The sequence below is a fragment of the Geotrypetes seraphini genome, chromosome 9 (genome assembly GCF_902459505.1).
Source record: "Geotrypetes seraphini chromosome 9, aGeoSer1.1, whole genome shotgun sequence".
In the NCBI taxonomy this organism is placed as follows: Eukaryota; Metazoa; Chordata; class Amphibia; order Gymnophiona; family Dermophiidae; genus Geotrypetes; species Geotrypetes seraphini.
In genome coordinates, this window is record NC_047092.1 from 149,854,326 (window position 1) to 149,873,159 (window position 18,834).

At 39.3% G+C, this 18,834-nt stretch overlaps 1 protein-coding gene across 10 annotated transcripts in view; it reads right to left on the reverse strand.

Moving 5' to 3' along the window:
- Positions 1 to 18,834, reverse strand: part of TRIP12 (thyroid hormone receptor interactor 12) — a 448,602-nt gene that overhangs the window by 147,467 nt on the left and 282,301 nt on the right. For all 10 annotated transcript variants that reach the window (XM_033958326.1, XM_033958328.1, XM_033958334.1 and 7 more), the window contains exons 23-26: positions 14,086 to 14,278; positions 12,841 to 12,941; positions 6,400 to 6,574; positions 887 to 1,028 (exon numbers count right to left, since the gene is read on the reverse strand). In XM_033958326.1, coding sequence (XP_033814217.1) covers positions 887 to 1,028; positions 6,400 to 6,574; positions 12,841 to 12,941; positions 14,086 to 14,278 — 611 coding nt within the window. The remainder of the gene's footprint in view (positions 1 to 886; positions 1,029 to 6,399; positions 6,575 to 12,840; positions 12,942 to 14,085; positions 14,279 to 18,834) is intronic.

Genomic DNA, 18,834 nt, shown 5'->3' on the forward strand with positions numbered 1-18,834 from the left:
ATGAGAAAGTTTCTGGTAGACATATTTGCAATAGAAGAGAACATGTCTACAAGGGTCAACATGACCTCAGTAAGCATGTTACCAACTTCCTTCTATTGCTGACAGAGGTGAGACAATAGCATGTGAGCAGATATCATTTACCTTGCAATGAAACTTCAAAAGTCCTGAGAATGTGTATTACTTGCTAATTACCTTATTGTACCAAAAAAATTCAGTAACCTGAAAATTACTAACCTTGTAGAGTCTGATTTATAACTAGTAAAGCTGAATGTACTATATTGGATATAAAAGAAAGAATAAGGAACATATGTGTATGAACTTTATCCAAAGAGAGATGAGATGCTATAAATATTAGAAAGTATGTGTGAGAAAGGGAAGGAGTATATTGATCAAAAATGTTCATATAATAGAATGCTTGAAATGCACTGCTATACTTAATAAAAGACACAGGAGCTGAGGAAGAGTTAGAATTTTGTTTGGCAAGGCTGTCAAATTTTCACAGCTACAAAAGCATTCTTTCCAAAGCTCTGGCTGCTTATTATAAATCCTAACTTGTATCTATGTTTTATTTCCTCGGACACACCTTGGGCTCTGAAATCAAAGAGCCAAAAGATCCCAGGCTCCTTCGGAGCAATCAACACTTCCTAACCCCCTACTGGTACACTGAACATACCCATCATCATGTTAAATTATTATTTTTGTATTTTTTACTTTTCACAAGTCCCTATGCAAGAGAAATTTTTTTAAATGAAATACAGCTCCTTATCTGAGCATTTTTCAATGCATTGGTACATTAGAACCAGTACTGTTAAACAAAATGTATTATAAAATATTTTCTTTATATATTATAGTAAAGAGAAAAAAAAAGTGAATTCCAATTCCTAACCTGAAGATTGAGCTGCTCAGTTGCTGTGCAAAGTCTCTGTAGTACATTTAGTGCAGGATTTGTTCCATCCATATTCTCAGAAGTAAAATACCGTTCAACAAATTTATGGGCTTGTTCTTTAATCCAACCTCTAATTTTCTCCCTGCAGATATTTAAGGTAATGAGATTAAAAGAAAAATTAATAAATCATTGCAAATGCCATGGTGGTATAAGGAGCTAGAAAATCTCTCAGATTACTTTATATAAAAAGAATCAATATATCTGACAAAACATACTATGAAAGAACACATATCATGTAATTTCAGCTGTCTTATTTAAAAAAAGGGGTGTAACTGTAAATGCATCTATTATGCATAGGGTAAGTATAGCTGTTCTCTGAGGGCAGCAAAATAGTAATCCTCATAGATGGGTGACATCTACAGAATATAGGACTGGAAAAAAGATAATGTTTTCAAAGCTCTAAGAGTCTTTTGAAACAGTGAGTGAAGAACCACCTCAGTTCAGTACACAGATTTGAATTAGGAGAATCCAAGTCCTAGCAGAGGTAGCTGGTTTTTGTAAGACCTGATATCCTACTTCTCTTGAAGATGACATAGATAAACAACACTGCTTTCTCAAAGGATAATCAAGATAGGATGCCTTTATCATAAAAGGGGGCAAACAGGAACAGCAGTGTGCCAATGAGCAGCAAGAACACATTTTTTTTGGCAAAATGTGCCAACCCTCCTCCCCTCCCCAACAAAAAGCAACAGTGTTGAATCTAAACCTAAAGAGATAGCACAAGACAGACACCAAATCTACTTTCATACTGGGAATCCCTTTCCAAGCAATAACATGACATGAATGTGGAAGAGAAGCTCATGCTGTACAAGTTTCCAAGTTTCCAAGTTTATTAGTTTTTAATATCCCGACCATCAAACAAATGTCTGGCCAGTTAACAATAAAATTAATAAAGAGTTTAAATGTAGTAGAATGTGCATGAAGATATCTAAAATTAAACATAGATGACAAAGACTTGACGTACTGGAGAGTGAGGGTAATAGGGGAGGAAGGGAAAAAGTTACATTGTATAGAAGAAATGGGAAAAGTGGGGGGGGGGGAATTGAACGAAAGGAAGGGGAGGCATGAAGATGATGGATGCTTGCCTGATGAAAGAAAAAAAGGAGAGAGAGAGAGAAAGAGGAAAAAAAAAAATAAAAAATTTTTTTTTTAGGTTTAATTAAAAGCGTCCCGAAATAAGAAAGTCTTTAGATTTGTCTTGAATTTGGCTAATTGTTGTTCGTCGCGAAGGTATTGTGGAAGTGAGTTCCATAATGTAGGGGCAGTTATGGCGAAATTTGTTTTGCGAGTATAATAGAAGTCTTTTAGGGATGGAATATAGAGAAGTTTGTGGTCCGATGATCTTAATGTACGAGTGGAACTTTGAGGAATAATGAGTTTATCAAGAAATGTAGGTTGATGTAAGAGTTTGATTTTGAAAGTGAGTAGAATAATTTTATAAGTGATACGGTGGGAAATGGGAAGCCAGTGTGCTTCCTTTAAGAGAGGAGTGACATGATCAAATTTGCTTTTCTTATAGATAAGTTTTATTGCGGTATTTTGTATCAGTTGAAGGCGTCGTAATTCTTTTTGAGGGAGGCCATTAAGGAGAGAGTTGCAGTAGTCTAGGTGAGAAATTACTAAAGAGTGGGTCAAGATGGTAATAGAGTCAGTATTTAGTATGGAAATTAATGATCTGATAATGCGGAGTTTAAAGAAGCAGACTTTTACGACGGAGCTGATATGATCGTGAAAGGAGAGATCTCTATCGATAATGATGCCAAGTAATTTAATTTTAGATTCCATATGTAGTGGGATAGATTTGATGGAGATAGTTCCTAGTAATGATTCGGATTTTTTGATAGGGAGTAGGAGCCCACGGGATTTGTTGATGTTAAGTGAAAGTTTGTTTGTGTATAGCCAATCGTTTATGTTATCTAATTTATTATTTATATCTTTTATATCAGAGATATTGGTGGTGTTAATAGGGTGAAGAAGTTGAATATCGTCCGCATAGGCGAAGATTGTAAATCCTATGGATTGGGCTAATGCGAGGAGAGGAGAGAGGAATACATTGAATAATAATGGAGATAGTATAGAACCTTGTGGGACTCCGAAAGTTTGAAATATAGTTGAGGAAGTTTCGTTTTTTACGCAGACTTTAGAGCTGCGTTCCTGAAAGTAAGATATGAACCAAGAGAGTGCAGAACCGGAAACGCGGCAGTCTTTTAATCTAGAGATAAGAAGAGAGTGATCGATGGTGTCAAAAGCTGCGGAAAGGTCTAAAGAGATTAGAATAACGGATTTTTGGTGTTCATGGTAGTATTGTATGGTTGAGATAAGGCCTAGTAATGATAGTTCTGTAGAATGTGAAGAGCGAAAGCCTGTTTGGCAAGGGTGTAATGCGTGAGTTTTTTCGAGAAATTCTGTTAATTGGGAATGAATGATTTTTTCCGTAATTTTGGAGAGTAAAGGAAGATTTGCGATAGGACGATAGTTTTTAGGGAGAGAAGAATCTGAGTTGTATTGTTTAAGTTTAGGGAAGACGAGTGCTGTTTTCCAAGTTTTGGGTACTAGGCTTTCGGAGAGAGATTTTGAAATCATTTCCCAGATGAATGGGCCGAAGAAGGAATAGAATTTTTTAAGTAAGAACGGTGGAATGCTCTCTAAGAGATTATTAGGAGAGTTTAAAGATTGAATTATATGAAAGAGGTGTGCTAGTGAGGGCATTTTGAAAATGGTGCAAGAACTAAAAGAGAGTTGGATAGATGCGTTGAAGGTTTGAGTGGGGGGGGGTAGGTATAGATGATCCGAGGTGAGATCTGATGTCTTTAATTTTAGTATCAAAAAACAGAGATAGTTCGTCAGCGGATGGTGAAGTTAAACTATGAGAGTTTTGTTTCTTTTTGGAATATTGTGAGAGAGAGTGAGCAATATTGAAGAGAGTAGAGGAATTACGAGTGGAGGAGATAAGTTTTGAATAGTATTCTTTTTTTGTTTGTTGAATAGTTGTTTTGTAGTAAATAGCTTGCAGATCTCTTCCATGTGAGGCTGATCTTAGGTGAGTAACTGATGCTGCTATGAATCTAATATGTCTTCACATTCCTTCCAAAGTCAAGCTAAACTAGACATAAGAAAGGCAAGCTTCTATTGTGAAGTGTATTCATGGTCCCCCCCCAAAAAACCAACTGATTGGATTCTAATGGTTTTAGTGTGTTCCAAATAGAAGACTAATGCTCTTTTGCAATCTAAGATAGGACAGCTATATTTTAGTATGCCTGTACCCATTGTTGGAAAATTTGTATATTGTATATACTCGAATATATGTCGATACCCCCTTTTTCCCCCAAAAAAAGGAGGAATAATGGTTGACTCGAATATGTCAGGCAGCTTAATATTCAAGTGTCCTGCTGTGACCGCTGCTGAGCTAATTATGGCAGCCTACAGAGTGAACCTAGCAGGCTGCCGTTGGCTTCCGCAGCACATTTCCTCTACCACGGTCCTGCCCCTTCTTTGACGTCAGGGGCGGGACCACAGCAGAGACAACGTGCTACGGAGGCCAATGGCAGCCTGCTAGGTGCACTCTGTAGGCTGCCATAATTAGCTCAGTGGCGGTCACAGCGCAGAAGACAATCTCTCTCACTGGGTGCAGGAAGCAGCTTGGAGGTAAGGCCCCACCCATCGTGAGCCTAATTAGCTTTAAAGGGGGGAATCCGGAGGACACTGTGGGAGAAGCCAAGAAGACAGCCGGGCACTCACCGACGGGGTGCGGTGTTTTAAAAAAAAATAAAAAGGTATCTTCACTGCATAAGATGCACCGACATTTCCACCCACTTTTAGGTGGGAAAAAGTGTGTCTTATGGAGCGAAAAATACGGTAGATTGTGAGCCTGCTAGGACAGATAGGGAAAATTCAGAATAACTGACAGAAAAATTGTATACCACCCTGAACTTTTCCAAGATAGGCTATACTAGAAAAACACTATTGCATATAACTGTGCGCAGGACAATTGCGCCCCATCAATTTGCACACCAAAGAAGAAACGTTTGAAAGAAGAGATTTATTCTCATATACATACAAATCTTCCCTGGACAATGACATGATGGACCTAACAGCCTGATTGTCTCAGGCGCCTCAGGCCCCTCCCAAGGGATGGGGCCTGAGGAGTCTGAGCAAATCAGGACCTTCCAGATAGGGTTCCCATAATCATTGTGTAAACCTTAACTTAACACTAGATAGGAAGTGTATATTTTCAGTGTAATGGGTGAGGTGGGGTTACTTCAAAAAAGAAAAAATGGTATCCACATCGGTCTCCATTTGATGGGTCACCATTCAGTGCGCGTACAATTTTCGGGGTGCAATTGTCTTGCGCGTATTTGTCGGGTCACCCCAGAGGGGCCATCTCATGAAGACAGAAGTCTCTGGTCCGGGCTATATAACTACCACAGATTGCTGTCTGAATACCTAACAGAGGAGGAAAATAACTGTTTCAGGAGCAATTCAAAATTTGGTTATATTGCTTTGGGGTTAGGGTGGGGAGAGGATTGATTTGGGTTGAAAGAAGATGGCACTAGATTACCAGGAAGTAATGTAGAAAGCTATCAGGGCACGGGTGTTTGGTTCAGGGCTCCCCTTATCTTCTGCACAGCTCAGACCTAGCAGTAAATTTCTCACATTGCAAACCTCAATGCACAAGTTATTAGTTTCCATGTACTGCTATGGATGACCTACGAGAAGACTGTTTACCAAGCTTGTTAATATGCTGTGTACTGATGTCTACCACATGAGTTAATTTTATCAATAAACACTTTTCTGCATAATGCGCCCCATAATGAGCATGTAGACTGCTTGACAACTGCATGCTGCAGCACTCAATAGCTTTTTGCATGGGCCTCAGAGTCCCCAGTTAAGAAGAAAAACAAAGGCCCTCCTTTTTCACCTGCTACTGGACTCTGAAGCAGATCAGCCCTGAGAACAAGAGCCTGTGGAACCAGACTTTGGACTGGCAGCAGAAAAAAAAAAATATCCTCCACTTCAACCAGAAGTCTTGCTGTGTCTAAACCCTGGGATGGAGTGCCCCAACCATTAACCAAGAGGGGAAGCACAAGGCCCAGGGTGTTTCGCTCACCAGAAACAGATTTTTTAAAAAAATCTTACTGCCAGAGTCTATCTCCATAATCTGCTAGAGGTACAGAAATACTGGAAGGTCTCTGGCTAAACATCTTATAGTAATGTTATCACTATTATCTTCAAGTCCTCTGCTTCCATCTGCTGAGGAGAGGACTGGTCTAGCAGAGGGTTTAGGGACCCAAAATCACATGACAAACCAACTCTGACAACCAAGTACATATTTATTTATTTGCTTTTATAATACCGTTTTACTGATTGTAAAGGATACTATTCAAAATGATTTACATATTATAAAAACCAATAAAAGTAAGAAAAAGCAGTAACCTTGATTTTTTTTTTTTTACCTGTTGTTGGATATAGTATCCTTTGAGGCAACTCTAGCAAGCCCACTGACACCCGCTGAACGTGCTGGTTCAATGATGTTGCTGTTGGACTGTGCGCTTAATCTTCCCCATGTTTTAGGATTTAGGCTTGCCAGGAACGATGATTTCGGTGACTGTGTAGTTGTAGGGCTTTTAGCTTCAAAGGAATTAAAACCACAATTAATATTCTGCTACAGAACTGAGATAGCTTATTAGGTAAGACTATTTTAAAACAAGACTATTTTAAAACTATTTAAAACTAGTTCTCTTATTACATCAAAGCTTCCATATCTCATAATCTTTCTATGTGAGTTTGATCAGGTAAGTAGGAATTTAGGAATTATTTAAAAAATAACACATCTTTCACATTTGATAATTAGAAAGTCTTTACTTAATCCAATAGTTTATGTCATAAAATTAGACAGATCTAAAGAAAAGCTCTTTCTTCCAATTTCTGTTCTCATTTCTAAAAATTCATATACATGAATCTGTATGGAAGATATGGAGACAAGCAGAAAAAAATATTTCAATGGCATACAACAATTTAAAAGAGTGTTTTTCCATTAAGAATATATAGATGATTGTCATAAGATATTATTTTCATGTGGTATATATTAGTTGTATATGAATTTGGGAGGGGGGTGGGGGTTAAATCTTCTTGGTGTTATGATATTGAAAATTTTTCAAGTGATGTTGTATTATGTTTGGTTGATATTTACTGTACACTTGATGTAAGTTTAAAAATGAATAAAGAAATTTTTTTTTTAAAAAAAGGAGCTTCTTCAAACCAAGTACACCCCTAAGTCAGTGTTCTTCAACCGCTAGTCTGCGGACTGATGTCGGTCCGCAGAAAATTCCTGCCGGTCTGCACAGGGCCAGCGAGATCAACGTGTTGAAATTTCCTGCCGGTCTGCACAGGGCTGGAGAGATCATGAGTAGCCTCTGACAGTGGCTCTCTCCCCTCCCAGCAGCTCTCGGTACTTGCCAGCACAGTGATTCACTTCGGCAGCCTTGGGGCTTTTGCTGAGTCACAGCCGCCTCTGATGATGCAACTTCCTCCTTCCTCAGAGGTAGCACAAACCATCAAAGGACTCAAACCTGCCTAAGTGAATCACTGCGCTGCTGCAGGCAAGTACTGAGAGCTGCTGGGAGGGGAGCGGAGGGAAGGGGAGGAAGCCACTGTTGGAGGGTGGGAAGCTGCTGGACAAGGGAAAATAAAGGGAGAGCTGCTACTGGACCTGGAGGGAGGAGAGATGCTGCTGGGAGGGGAGGAGGAAAAATGGAAGGAAAAAGCAGGGAGATTAAAGGAGGGGAAGGAGTCAGGGTGGAATGGAGAGATCAGATGAGGGAAAGGGGAGAGACTGAGAAATTAGAAAGTAGAGCGAGATTGATGCTGGGAAGGGGGTCAGCAGAGAAATAAGGAGAGAGGAAAAAGATGATAGAGATTGTGTAGGAGAGATAAAAATGAAGCGAGTAGTGAAGCTGGAATGAATCATGTAAAAAGGAGAGAGGGGGCACAGGCTGGAAAAAAAGGGGAGAGGGGCATAGAAAGAAGGCATATACCATATGGAAGGGGGAAAGGGCAACAGTGAATGGAAGGGGCAGATGCTGGATTGAAGAGACAGAGAGGGCTGGAAGAAAGAGAGTGAAAAGAAGATGAAAGCAGAAACCAGAGACAACCAAAGGTAGAAAAAATAATTTTATTTCTATTTTGTGATTAGAATATATCGGATTTAAAATATGTATCCTGCTAGAACTGGTGTTAGAAATAAATGGGGATTGCAAAGCCCAGGCAGTGTTTCTTTAGCTTCCAGCTGGCTTAGGGCTCTCTCTGATCAGGGGGCAGTTGCCCTAGTTGCACTCCCCTAACACTATTCCTGTCATGTGTGACTGCGGTATTCTGTTAGCATGATATTTTTGTGTAGCATTCTGTAATAATTTGGCTTATTCAGTTTTCTTGATAGTAGAGGGGATATATGTGAAGGGGAGACAGGGGTTTTGTTGATCCTTGCTCTGTATTATTTGTATTTATAAAATGACAATTGTACAGAATATTGTTTCTTTTTATACTTTAATAAAATATGTTCAATATTAAATTATAACTGAGGCTTGCGCAGATGGGATCAGATGGTTTGCGGGGACTGAGCTTGCGGAGACAGGGCGGAAACGGGATTTTTTATTTCAGTCTTAGTAGTTTGCAGGTCCACAAAATAATTCTTTTATTTCCACCGGTCCATAGGTGTAAAAAGGTTGAAGAACACTGCCCTAAGTTAAACAAATGAGTACCCTCTGCTAATGATAGATGTGTCTCTTGTATATAATATATGTCCACATTCTGTTGTTTCAAGAAGGCCAGCATTTTTTTCATTTTTATTTGATGATTAAGGCCATTAACATTTAATGAAAAGATTCTAGATGATGTGATTTCAAATGGTAAACTGCTTGAATTTTCACATTTGCAATATAAATTTGGTCTTAATAAATCACAAAGCTTTAGATGGTTGCAACTGAAGCAGGCCATTCAGGCAGGGTTCCCTGAATGGAAGATTCTTAATACGCAATATAGTTTAGAATTTTTATGCTTTCAGGTGGACTTCTTGGGACACCAAGCAGCACAGTGGTATAAATTGATAAGCGGATTTGTAAATAAAAAACCTAAAACTGGACTTAGGGGACATTTGGAGCATTGAGATCAAACATCAAATTAATGCGTCTAAATGGCCATGAATTTGGTCTTGGAGGATGAGATGTACAGTGTCCGCATCTATGAGACAAACTTGGTTCTTTTTATTATATAGAGCTTCTTTTTATTATATAGAGCAGTTAGTTTACAGAAGTTAGATAGCTCTAAGTCTAATAGATACTGGCATTGTAATCTTGAAACAGGGACTTTAGATCATTTATTATTCTATTGTCCCTTTATCATGGTCTTTTGGAAATCAATTTGGTCCCAAATTAATTGTTTATTAGAGAACCATGTAGCATTATCATATGATATGATTTTATTTGGTACATCAATGAGAACAAAGAGCCAAATATCATCAAATAATAAGCTTTTATTGATAATGACAGGAGTCGCCATATAACAGATCACAAGTTAATTGGAACAGACTAAATTATAATTTCTGGTGGAATTCGTTATGTCATATTTATAAAATGGAGAGGACAATAGCTATACAAAAGGAGAGTTATAATAAATTTAAAGAGATATGGGCGCCATTAACTAAATACTGTAATAGATACCATTCTACTTTCTAAGTACAATTGTGAATGAGGAGATGGGAGGGAGGTATTTGAATTTTATTAAAAGTTTAGTTTAAAAAGGAAAGAATTTTTATGTGATATATTTGATTGAATATGAGATTGAAAGGATGGGAGGGAAGGGATTAAATTTTATGTATTAACATTATAAATGATAGTATTTCAATTGATGCATTCAATGTCAATTGTTTAATAATTTTACACTTGTTGAAAGATGAAAAATTGAATAGAGATTTTTTTTAAAAAAACAAAAAACCAAATGAGTACCCCCCAACCTCATTAGCAGAGATTTAAAAATAGACATTTTTGTTTTGTTTGTTTTTTTAATAAATAAGCCCCAGCGAACCAATGCCTCTTTCTATGCACATACCAAATGAAAACTAAAAATAAACACCACATAGTAATCACACAGAAGTGCGAACTGTCTTCTTAACATACAAGGACTGAAAACATAGCCACAAACTCAAAGTGTGACCTGATACCTCTTAACAGTGTGGATAAAAATCTTTTTTTTTTTTTTTTATTTAGAGAGAAAAAAAAATCAGATTTAAAAAAAAAATTGGTTTTAAATAAAAATCTTTTTTGAGGAAAAATCTGTGTAAACATAGTTTTCTATTTAAAAGATATAGTCCAAAAGTTATTCATCATGAAATAAGGATTTCTTTTTTATTATGTAACATGAGGCTATATATTCATGCAATGTTTAAAATATTTGGTAAATTAATTCTATTAATCCATTCATAATGTAATAGGCAAAAGATATTATCACAGATGCTTGGTTTTGTATTTCTCAAAACTGTTAATGTGTGTCTGTAACACAGTAGATGACGGCAGAGAAAATATGCTTCTTCACAGCAAAAATGTTATAAAATATACAGAGTTTAGAAAAAGATTTTTGCTCCATTGTTCCTTTGCAAATCCATGTCCATAGCATCAACCCCTCACCTCTTAAGTTTATATATCGCACAATGAGCTAAGTATGAGGAGGGAAGGGCAAGCAATAAAAATGAAAGTGAAACCTTTTAAGCAGAATACTCCACAAGTCTTGGGATCTGAGTGTGTAGAGCCTGAGGTTTATCAAATTATTCTCTCCTTGGAAGAGAAAACCGATAAACCTATAGAGAGAGACTCAATTTGGGAATATTTTAATGAAGTTCCTCTACCTATGGGTAAGGCAGGCATGCATGCAAAATGCAAACTGCAAAAAAGAAATGCAAGGCCTGGTGGTTTGATCGTTGTGGGGATTTTGTTCCTTTATTGCTTGGCCTGAATAAAACATCATGAGAAATGTTTTGATGAAGATGACAAAAGGAGTATGTTTGAACAGGCAGGACCTTCAGATTGGTAAATTTTTTTATTTCATCATACTTCTTAGACTGCCTTGAGAAATTGTCATATTTGAGTAAAAATATATTTGTTATTATTACTGCATTTTACCATCATTTTGATAGTTATTATTAAGAAAAAAAAGAGCTGAAACAAGCAAATATACCTTTTTTGGACAATACTGTGACAGAGAATAAATACAATGAATATTTTTAATTAAGTGAAATGGTATCAATAATAAAATAACAGAATTTACTTTTTTGTTTAGAGGAATCTATTATCAATCTAAAGGATTCTGTAAACTATCCACCTTTGAAATCACCATCCTCCTGTTCTATAGTTTCAGAGTTATATGCTCAGGATAGTGTTTCAGTCACATCATATACATCACATACCCATAATATATAATTTAAAAGAAAGAAATCCGACCATAAGTGTGATAAAAATCAGCAGATTAGAAAAAGAGGTAATTGATGAAAAAATTGTCTGGCCCCTCCTGAAAGTATACCACCTTATAGTGGTGGAGGGGCTTGTGTGTTTCAGTGATTTAGGGGACTATGTTGCAGGGCCACCCATATCAGACAGGCCTCTAAATACCAGACAAAGAGCGTCACAAACCTGCAGGAGTCAAGATGGTATTTGAAGCAGATGTGTTGCGAGTCAGCTCCTGTGTTAGCATCTGTTTTAAATCATTTGTGCAGGTTACAATGGGGAAGAAGAAAGGAGAGATATGTACCTACCCACACATGCAAGGTTCTGTTCTTGAGCTGATTCAGACTATCCTCGAGGTTGCTGGCATCATGACCTATGGATATGCTACAGTGTCTTTGGAGGGCCCAATATTTAATAAGTTGGGCCTTTGTGCTGAGTGGGCATCTTTGAGCCCTGAAGATAAGTGGACTCCACTGAGATTAGGAAGCAGTTTGTTGGCTTCCGCATTGTCTGCGAAGGGACAGGAGAAGTAGTCAGCCTCTTCAAGTAGTAAGCCAGTACATGGAATGCCCCATTGTCCTTTAAGTTGGCCATGGTAAAGGATATCCGGAATTTGATATTGCAACAACTTCTGGAGCTGCTGAGTTGGTTCAGCCATCAAGATGATGAACTGGACTTCTCTCTATATCCGCTTAATCGGATAAGACTCTCTTATCTGTACCCTTCTCCTTCTAAGCAAACTCCAGACTCCATCCTTTCTACTTTGCTGCAGCATATGCCTGGAATAAACTGTCTGACTCGGTGCATCAAATTCCATCTCTGGCAGTGTTCAAGTCCAGACTCAAAGCCCACTTCTTTGAAGATGCTTTCAATTCAAAATGCCAACCCACCTTCTAAGCACCAATGTCTGTCTTGTCGTTCCCTCTATAGTTCCCCCACCTGAGCACTGTGTATTGATGTACCATCTTGTCCAGTTTGTCTGTCCCGACTAAGCTCTTTTAAGCAGGGACTCTCTTCTATGTATTGATATACAGCGCTGTGTATGTCTAGTAGCGCTATAGAAATTATTAGTAGTAGTACTAGATTAAACTGTTAAGGTATTTCTGGAGAAGTCTGGTGATATCCAGGCCCAGGTGGAAGTGCAAGGTGTTTAGATCTACACCGTTATGAACCTTTGTCATGGAACTGGACTGAAATTTGGGGTTATGTAATTACTTCAGATATATGTATGAACAATTTCTGGCTTCTAATGTTTGTATGTTAATTGAAACAGAAAAGAAACCTGTGGCATGTAAACACAACACCAATTGTTCAAGAAAATAAAACACCTAAAAACAAAGGCTCTAGTTATGTTCTTTTTAGTAGACATAATTATGTTCTCACAGACTCTCAATAATGGCTGACCTTGATTGTCTACTTTGTCCTCATCCCTTGGAGGGGAATACTTTGGCCTTCTAGGCCCCCGTTTTGGTAGTCGCTTTCTCTTTAGAACATCACTTAAACGCCTGTCATACAAATCAACAAAAAATTACTTCAAAATATTTACTCTTTATAACAAATTTAAATATACAGTCATGGCATTAGCACTTAGCATATAGATGAAGTCAGTAAAAGTGGATTAATTTTAACCCTATGACTATATATCACCATTCTGTTACTCTAAGTTAAATTACAACTCTGATATGGCAAACTGATTCATCACTCTATGCAACTTACATTTTTTTTGTAGTTTTAACAAAATGACATGGCGAATATCAGCGCTCAGGCAGTATACCTAATAAAATTGCCCCAGGTCACTAAGAAGAGTTACTATTAAATCCTCATCAGAAATGACATGATATCCTTGCCTCAGGCTACCACCTCTAACCCTTGTGTCAATCCTGCTGTTACTTCCTCCATTCTGTGAAATAGGAACATCTGCTACCTGAACCATGGGCATTCAATATGTAAAGGGTGCTATGCAATTTCAACATCACATTCCTGAATTACACAGGATTGCACAGTTCAAACAGCTGATGTTTGAACTGTGGTGCTCCCCACATAACTGAATGTTCATGGTTCAAACAGCAAATGAACTTGGTGAAATCCTAGGACAAGCAGCATAAAATCTGTCTTACTCTGAGATATTGTCAGGTACTTGTGACCTGGGTTGGAACAGGATACTGGGATTCATGGACTCTTATGTTTCTGCCCCTTGGCTACAGAAGTGAGAAAATGGCAGCAGTATCAAAATGTAAAAGGGATTAGATTTTGAAGAATGAACAGAAAGGTAAAAAACAGAGGGGCTGGGAGAAAGAGCACAAACGCACAAGACTTGGAGATGTCAAGTGGTGTGGAGACTCAGATTCGTTAAAGAGAGGAAATGTAGGAGAAGAATGGGACAAAAAAATTGGTGACTGGAAGTAGGGTCTTGGTGGGAAGCAAGTACTGACACTGAAAATGACTGGGGATATTAAAATAAAGTGTGAGGAAGGGGTAAAGGCGGAATTTGAGGAAAAAGAAGATTGGGGATATGAAGACTAAGCAGGGATTTGTGTGAAAAGTGGGGACTTAGCAATTAGGTGGATATGAGAGATTATATGTAACTATTAGATGGGTTGGAAGTATGCACAGAAAACAGACTTTAAATAGGAGATCTACAATATTTACCCCTGTGGACTCAGATCTAAAGAATCATCCCTGCTGTGCTGTAAGCCAGGAGATCCCAAATCTGTTGCTGTAGCAGAAGATGTTCCAGTGCTTATTGTTGAACACAGAGAACCTGATCCATTAGTGCATGCCTTTGGCGGGCTCGTCAGCAAAGCTTCTGATTCTGCTAAATTTTTTACTTGGTGCATCACACCTTAGGGGAAAAAATATTACACAAGTAAAATTATATAAATACCACATCATCTTTCTGTTAAGAGTGATACATTAAAAACAACTGCCCTTGTGATGTTAAAAAAAATTCCTCAAATAAGAAAGGTTGCTTATTGGTTCTGCTATACCTAGTTTTATGATATAAATAGTGATGTTAAAAAGTTTTCTCCCCCTCCTGATTTCCCTTATTATTGCATGTGTCTCATACTGAATGGTTTTTGATCTTTACACAAAATGTAATGCTCTATTAGACAAAGGGAACATGAGTAAACACATCATTTAAGGAACAAAGAGAGCCCTTTAATTAAAGCTGTATTAACTGCCAACACACACTTAAAATGAAGTAAAAATAGCCTAATGCAAGACACTAAAGCATTCTGTATTAATTTTGGCACCTGTGTGCACTAAGGCCTAGATTCACTAAACTTACCTATCCTGTAACGATGATCGCAAAACCAGTTTTGCGATCATTCCTGTCCCCAACCTGATTCACTAAACTGATGTCCGATCAATCTCCTACCCAATCCGATCCTCCCATGCAAATTAGTAAAACTCCATGCAAAATAGCCAAGCGATTGATTCACTAACAATTGCTTGGCTATTTTAAATCGGGATTTACTATCCTAAAACCAGACTGCTGCAGACCTGTCAGTGTCTGGGTTTTTTCTTTTTTCAATGGCACTGATATTTTGCATTCATTACACACACAAAATATCTGACCAATAAAAAACCTCCCCCCCACCCAAAAAAATGGCAGGAGGGATGCAAGCAATGGTCAATCAGGGAATTATTTAGGCTACTCCCTAAGGAAGTTCCTGATTGGCTCAGGCACCTCAGGCCCCTCCAAAGGGAGGAGCCTGAGTCAATCAGGGCCTTTGGCTCCTGCCCGTGTATCACATGAGGCATTGGGCTGTGGCATAAGGCCTGCATTGCATCGGAGGAGGCTGCAGGAGCAGGAGGGACTGAGAACACCTCTCGCTCCCAACTTGTTAAAAGTACAGGGACAGGGAGAGAAAGGAGGTGGCCTCCGCATCTGCTGTCTGGTGGCAGGAGGGAGTGGGCACCCCTCCTGCCATTTGTTTTTTTTTAGGGGGGAAGGAAGGAGTGGGCCCGATGACAGGAGGGAGTTGGCATCCCTCCTGCCATATTTTTAAGCAGGTGTTCAGGTGGGGAGTGTTCGGCCAGCCACGGGCAGGGGAGGAGGGCGACGATGGCAAGAGGGACTAGGCAACCCTCCTACCATAAGTTTGGTGGCGGGCAACAGAAGCCCTGACAGCAGTGACAGGAGGATGCTTCTCCTGTCACTACTGTCAGGACTCTGCTCTGACTCAATCACTCACTGAGCAATTGAGTCGGGGAGTTAGCATGCAAATGATTTGCACCTCCGTGCAAATCATTTGCATGCAAATAAGATAGTGAATCGATCGCTGTTTCAAAATTGGCCAGATAAATCAGCCAACAGTTATTGAATCGCTGTCTTTAGTGAATCTGGGCCTAAGTGCACAGTAATATTTTTTTTGTAATTTTTGTAGGGGGAGGTTAGTATCGGGGTAGAGAACAAGCATAGATGTGTTAATCAGCTAACACATCTACATTACTACTGCACTAACTAATTAGCACCTCCTAAATAGGAGGCAGTAAATGCCCTCTGTGGTACTTTCTTTAAATGAAGACAAAATTGCAGGGAAATGTACAGGGTGTAGGAATTTATTAAAATAACAAAAATCTTTAAAACATATGACATATATAAAACAAATACATGAGCTACAGTAATTGTATCCAAAAAACTGGTCATAATATTCATGTGGACCGAACCTGACACGGTCCGTGCTTCGAAGAAACACTTCTTCCTCAGGGGTCTCAAATGTTGGTACGTGGAGTATTAGAAAACCAGTTGGATAAAATAAACTAAATCAAAAATGAACAGGCGTGGAAATCTCCTGTCTATAGCGCTGCACTATGAACCGCACAAGACTTGCTACGGGTGATATAAGATGCAGAAATGGCCATACGAATCCATCAAGCGATCGAATTCTTAGATGCCAGCCAACCACGTCGAGGAGGGGCAGTGAGGACAAAGATGATCAGATAGCCAAAAATCATTAGTCCTCTCCAAATAGTTGAGCAAAGACTCTCTTGACATCCAGTTTGCTCAAGATCTAATCCTTCAGCTTTGAGCCTATGGAATGAAACACAGACAAACAAACCTCCTGGTTGACATGGAAGGCAGAATCCACCTTTGGTAGAAAGGAAGGTACAGTACGGAAAATAATTTCTGCATCTGTGATTTGGAGAAAGGGTTCCTTGCACAAAAGAGCTTGAAGCTCTGAAATATGCCATGCTGAGACAATGGCGACCAAAAAGACGGTCTTGATCATCAGATCCAAAAGAGTAGCATCCTTTAATGGCTGAAATGGGGCTTCCACAAGCCCCATTAGACAAGATTCCATGAAGGAAAAGGATGGCGCAAGGGAGGCCGCAAATGAAGTGCCCCCCTCAAAAACTGTGTAACATCTGGATGAGCAGTAAGTGAACTAAAACCTCTGCAGGCCCTGAAGCACAAAAGGCCAGCCACCTGAACTTTAAGGGAGGTCACTGCTAAACCCTTATCTAAACCACCTGAATAAAAGTCAGGACCACCAAAATGGGAGCCTGCTTAGGCTCCACCTGGTCCTTACCACACCACTGTTGGAAAGCCTTCCAGGGCTCTGCCATAAGAAGCCATAGATGAGGGTTTCTTGGACTTCAAAAGCGTCAAGAAGACCACATCTGAATTACATCTCATCAAGGCAGAGCGCTCAAGAGCCATGCTGTAAGACCAAAGAGCTATGGGTTCTCCATCGGCATCGGACCCTAACTGAGGTTGCGATGAAGAGGGAATTTGAGTTTCCTGTCCCACTGACGACGAATGAGATCCACATACCATAGGCAACGAGGCCAGTCCAGAGCAACAAGAATCACGAGGCTAGGATGCGTCACTATCCGGCGGATAACCCGACCAAACAGAGGCCATGGAGGGAACACAAAGGAGCTCGTGAGCCAGCCAAGGAAGCCCTGCCTGACCTCTGGCGTCATTGAGGTTTTTTAAGAGCTGCTTGGGATCTAGATGCCTAAGGACAACTGGAATTGGAATTTTTTTTTTTTTTTTTTTTTAATTTTTTATTCATTTTATAACTTACATCAAGTGCACAGTAAATATCAAACAATTATAATACAACATCACTTGAAAAGTCTTCAATATCATACACCAATAAGATTTAACCCCCACCCCCTCCCAAATTCATATATAACTAATATATGCCTTCTCAAAATAATATCTTATGACCTTCTTATATATATTCTTAATGGAAAACCAAGAAACCCCCCCATCCCAAATCCACATGTGTATTAAAATTGGGAAAAGTGTAACTTATTCATTACTATAATTTAATAATGGTCCTTAAATTTCTTATAATAACCTATAATAATAAAGTCATTATGCCATTGTATAGATCCATGGTGAGGCCCCACCTGGAATACTGTGTGCAATTCTGGAGGCCGCATTATCGCAAGGATGTGCTGAGACTGGAGTCGGTGCAAAGAATGGCCACCCGGATGGTCTCGGGACTCAAGGATCTACCATACGAAAAACGGCTTGACAAATTACAGCTATACTTGCTCGAGGAGCGCAGAGAGAGGGGGGACATGATCGAGACGTTCAAGTATCTTACGGGCCGCATCGAGGCGGAGGAAGATATCTTCTTTTTCAAGGGTCCCACGACAACAAGAGGGCATCCGTTGAAAATCAGGAGCGGGAAACTACGAGGTTACACCAGGAAATTCTTTTTCACTGAAAGAGTGGTTGATCGCTGGAACAGTCTTCCACTACAGGTGATTGAGGCCAGCAGCGTGCCTGATTTTAAGGCCAAATGGGATCGGCACATGGGATCTATTCACAGGGCAAAGGTAGGGGAGGGACATTAAGGTGGGCAGACTGGATGGGCCGTGGGCCCTTATCTGCTGTCTATTTCTATGTTTCTATGTTTTTGAACTACTAACGCTCTTTCCATTTTATACACATGACAAACTGAATTCCACCAAAAACAATAATTCAGTCTTCTACAGTCCTTCCAATTATATGTTATTTGTTGGATGGCAACTCCTGTTAATATCATCAAAAGCCTGTTATTGTTAGCAGATATTTGGAATTGTTTTAATGGGGACGGTAACCCTGGGAATATCGCTGGGAGGATGAGCCCAAAAATCCTTGATGAAATTGACCAGAGGGGGGGATGACAAAAATTACTATGATCCCCTCCAGTAGACCGATGAGATTTATTCACAGGGAGAAATTTAGGGCGGTGATCCGCAACACTGGTGGTCATAAGATCATCATGACCTTTGCCATAAAGAAGCTGACCCTTGAAAGGAAGTCTGCTTAAAGTTGCCTTGGACGCAGCGCCCCCAGCCCAATGATGGATCCAAAGAGTCTGGTGTGAAGACACTGCATAAGCTGAGACCTTACTAAGAACTCAAATGAGATCATAAAGGGCATCCGCT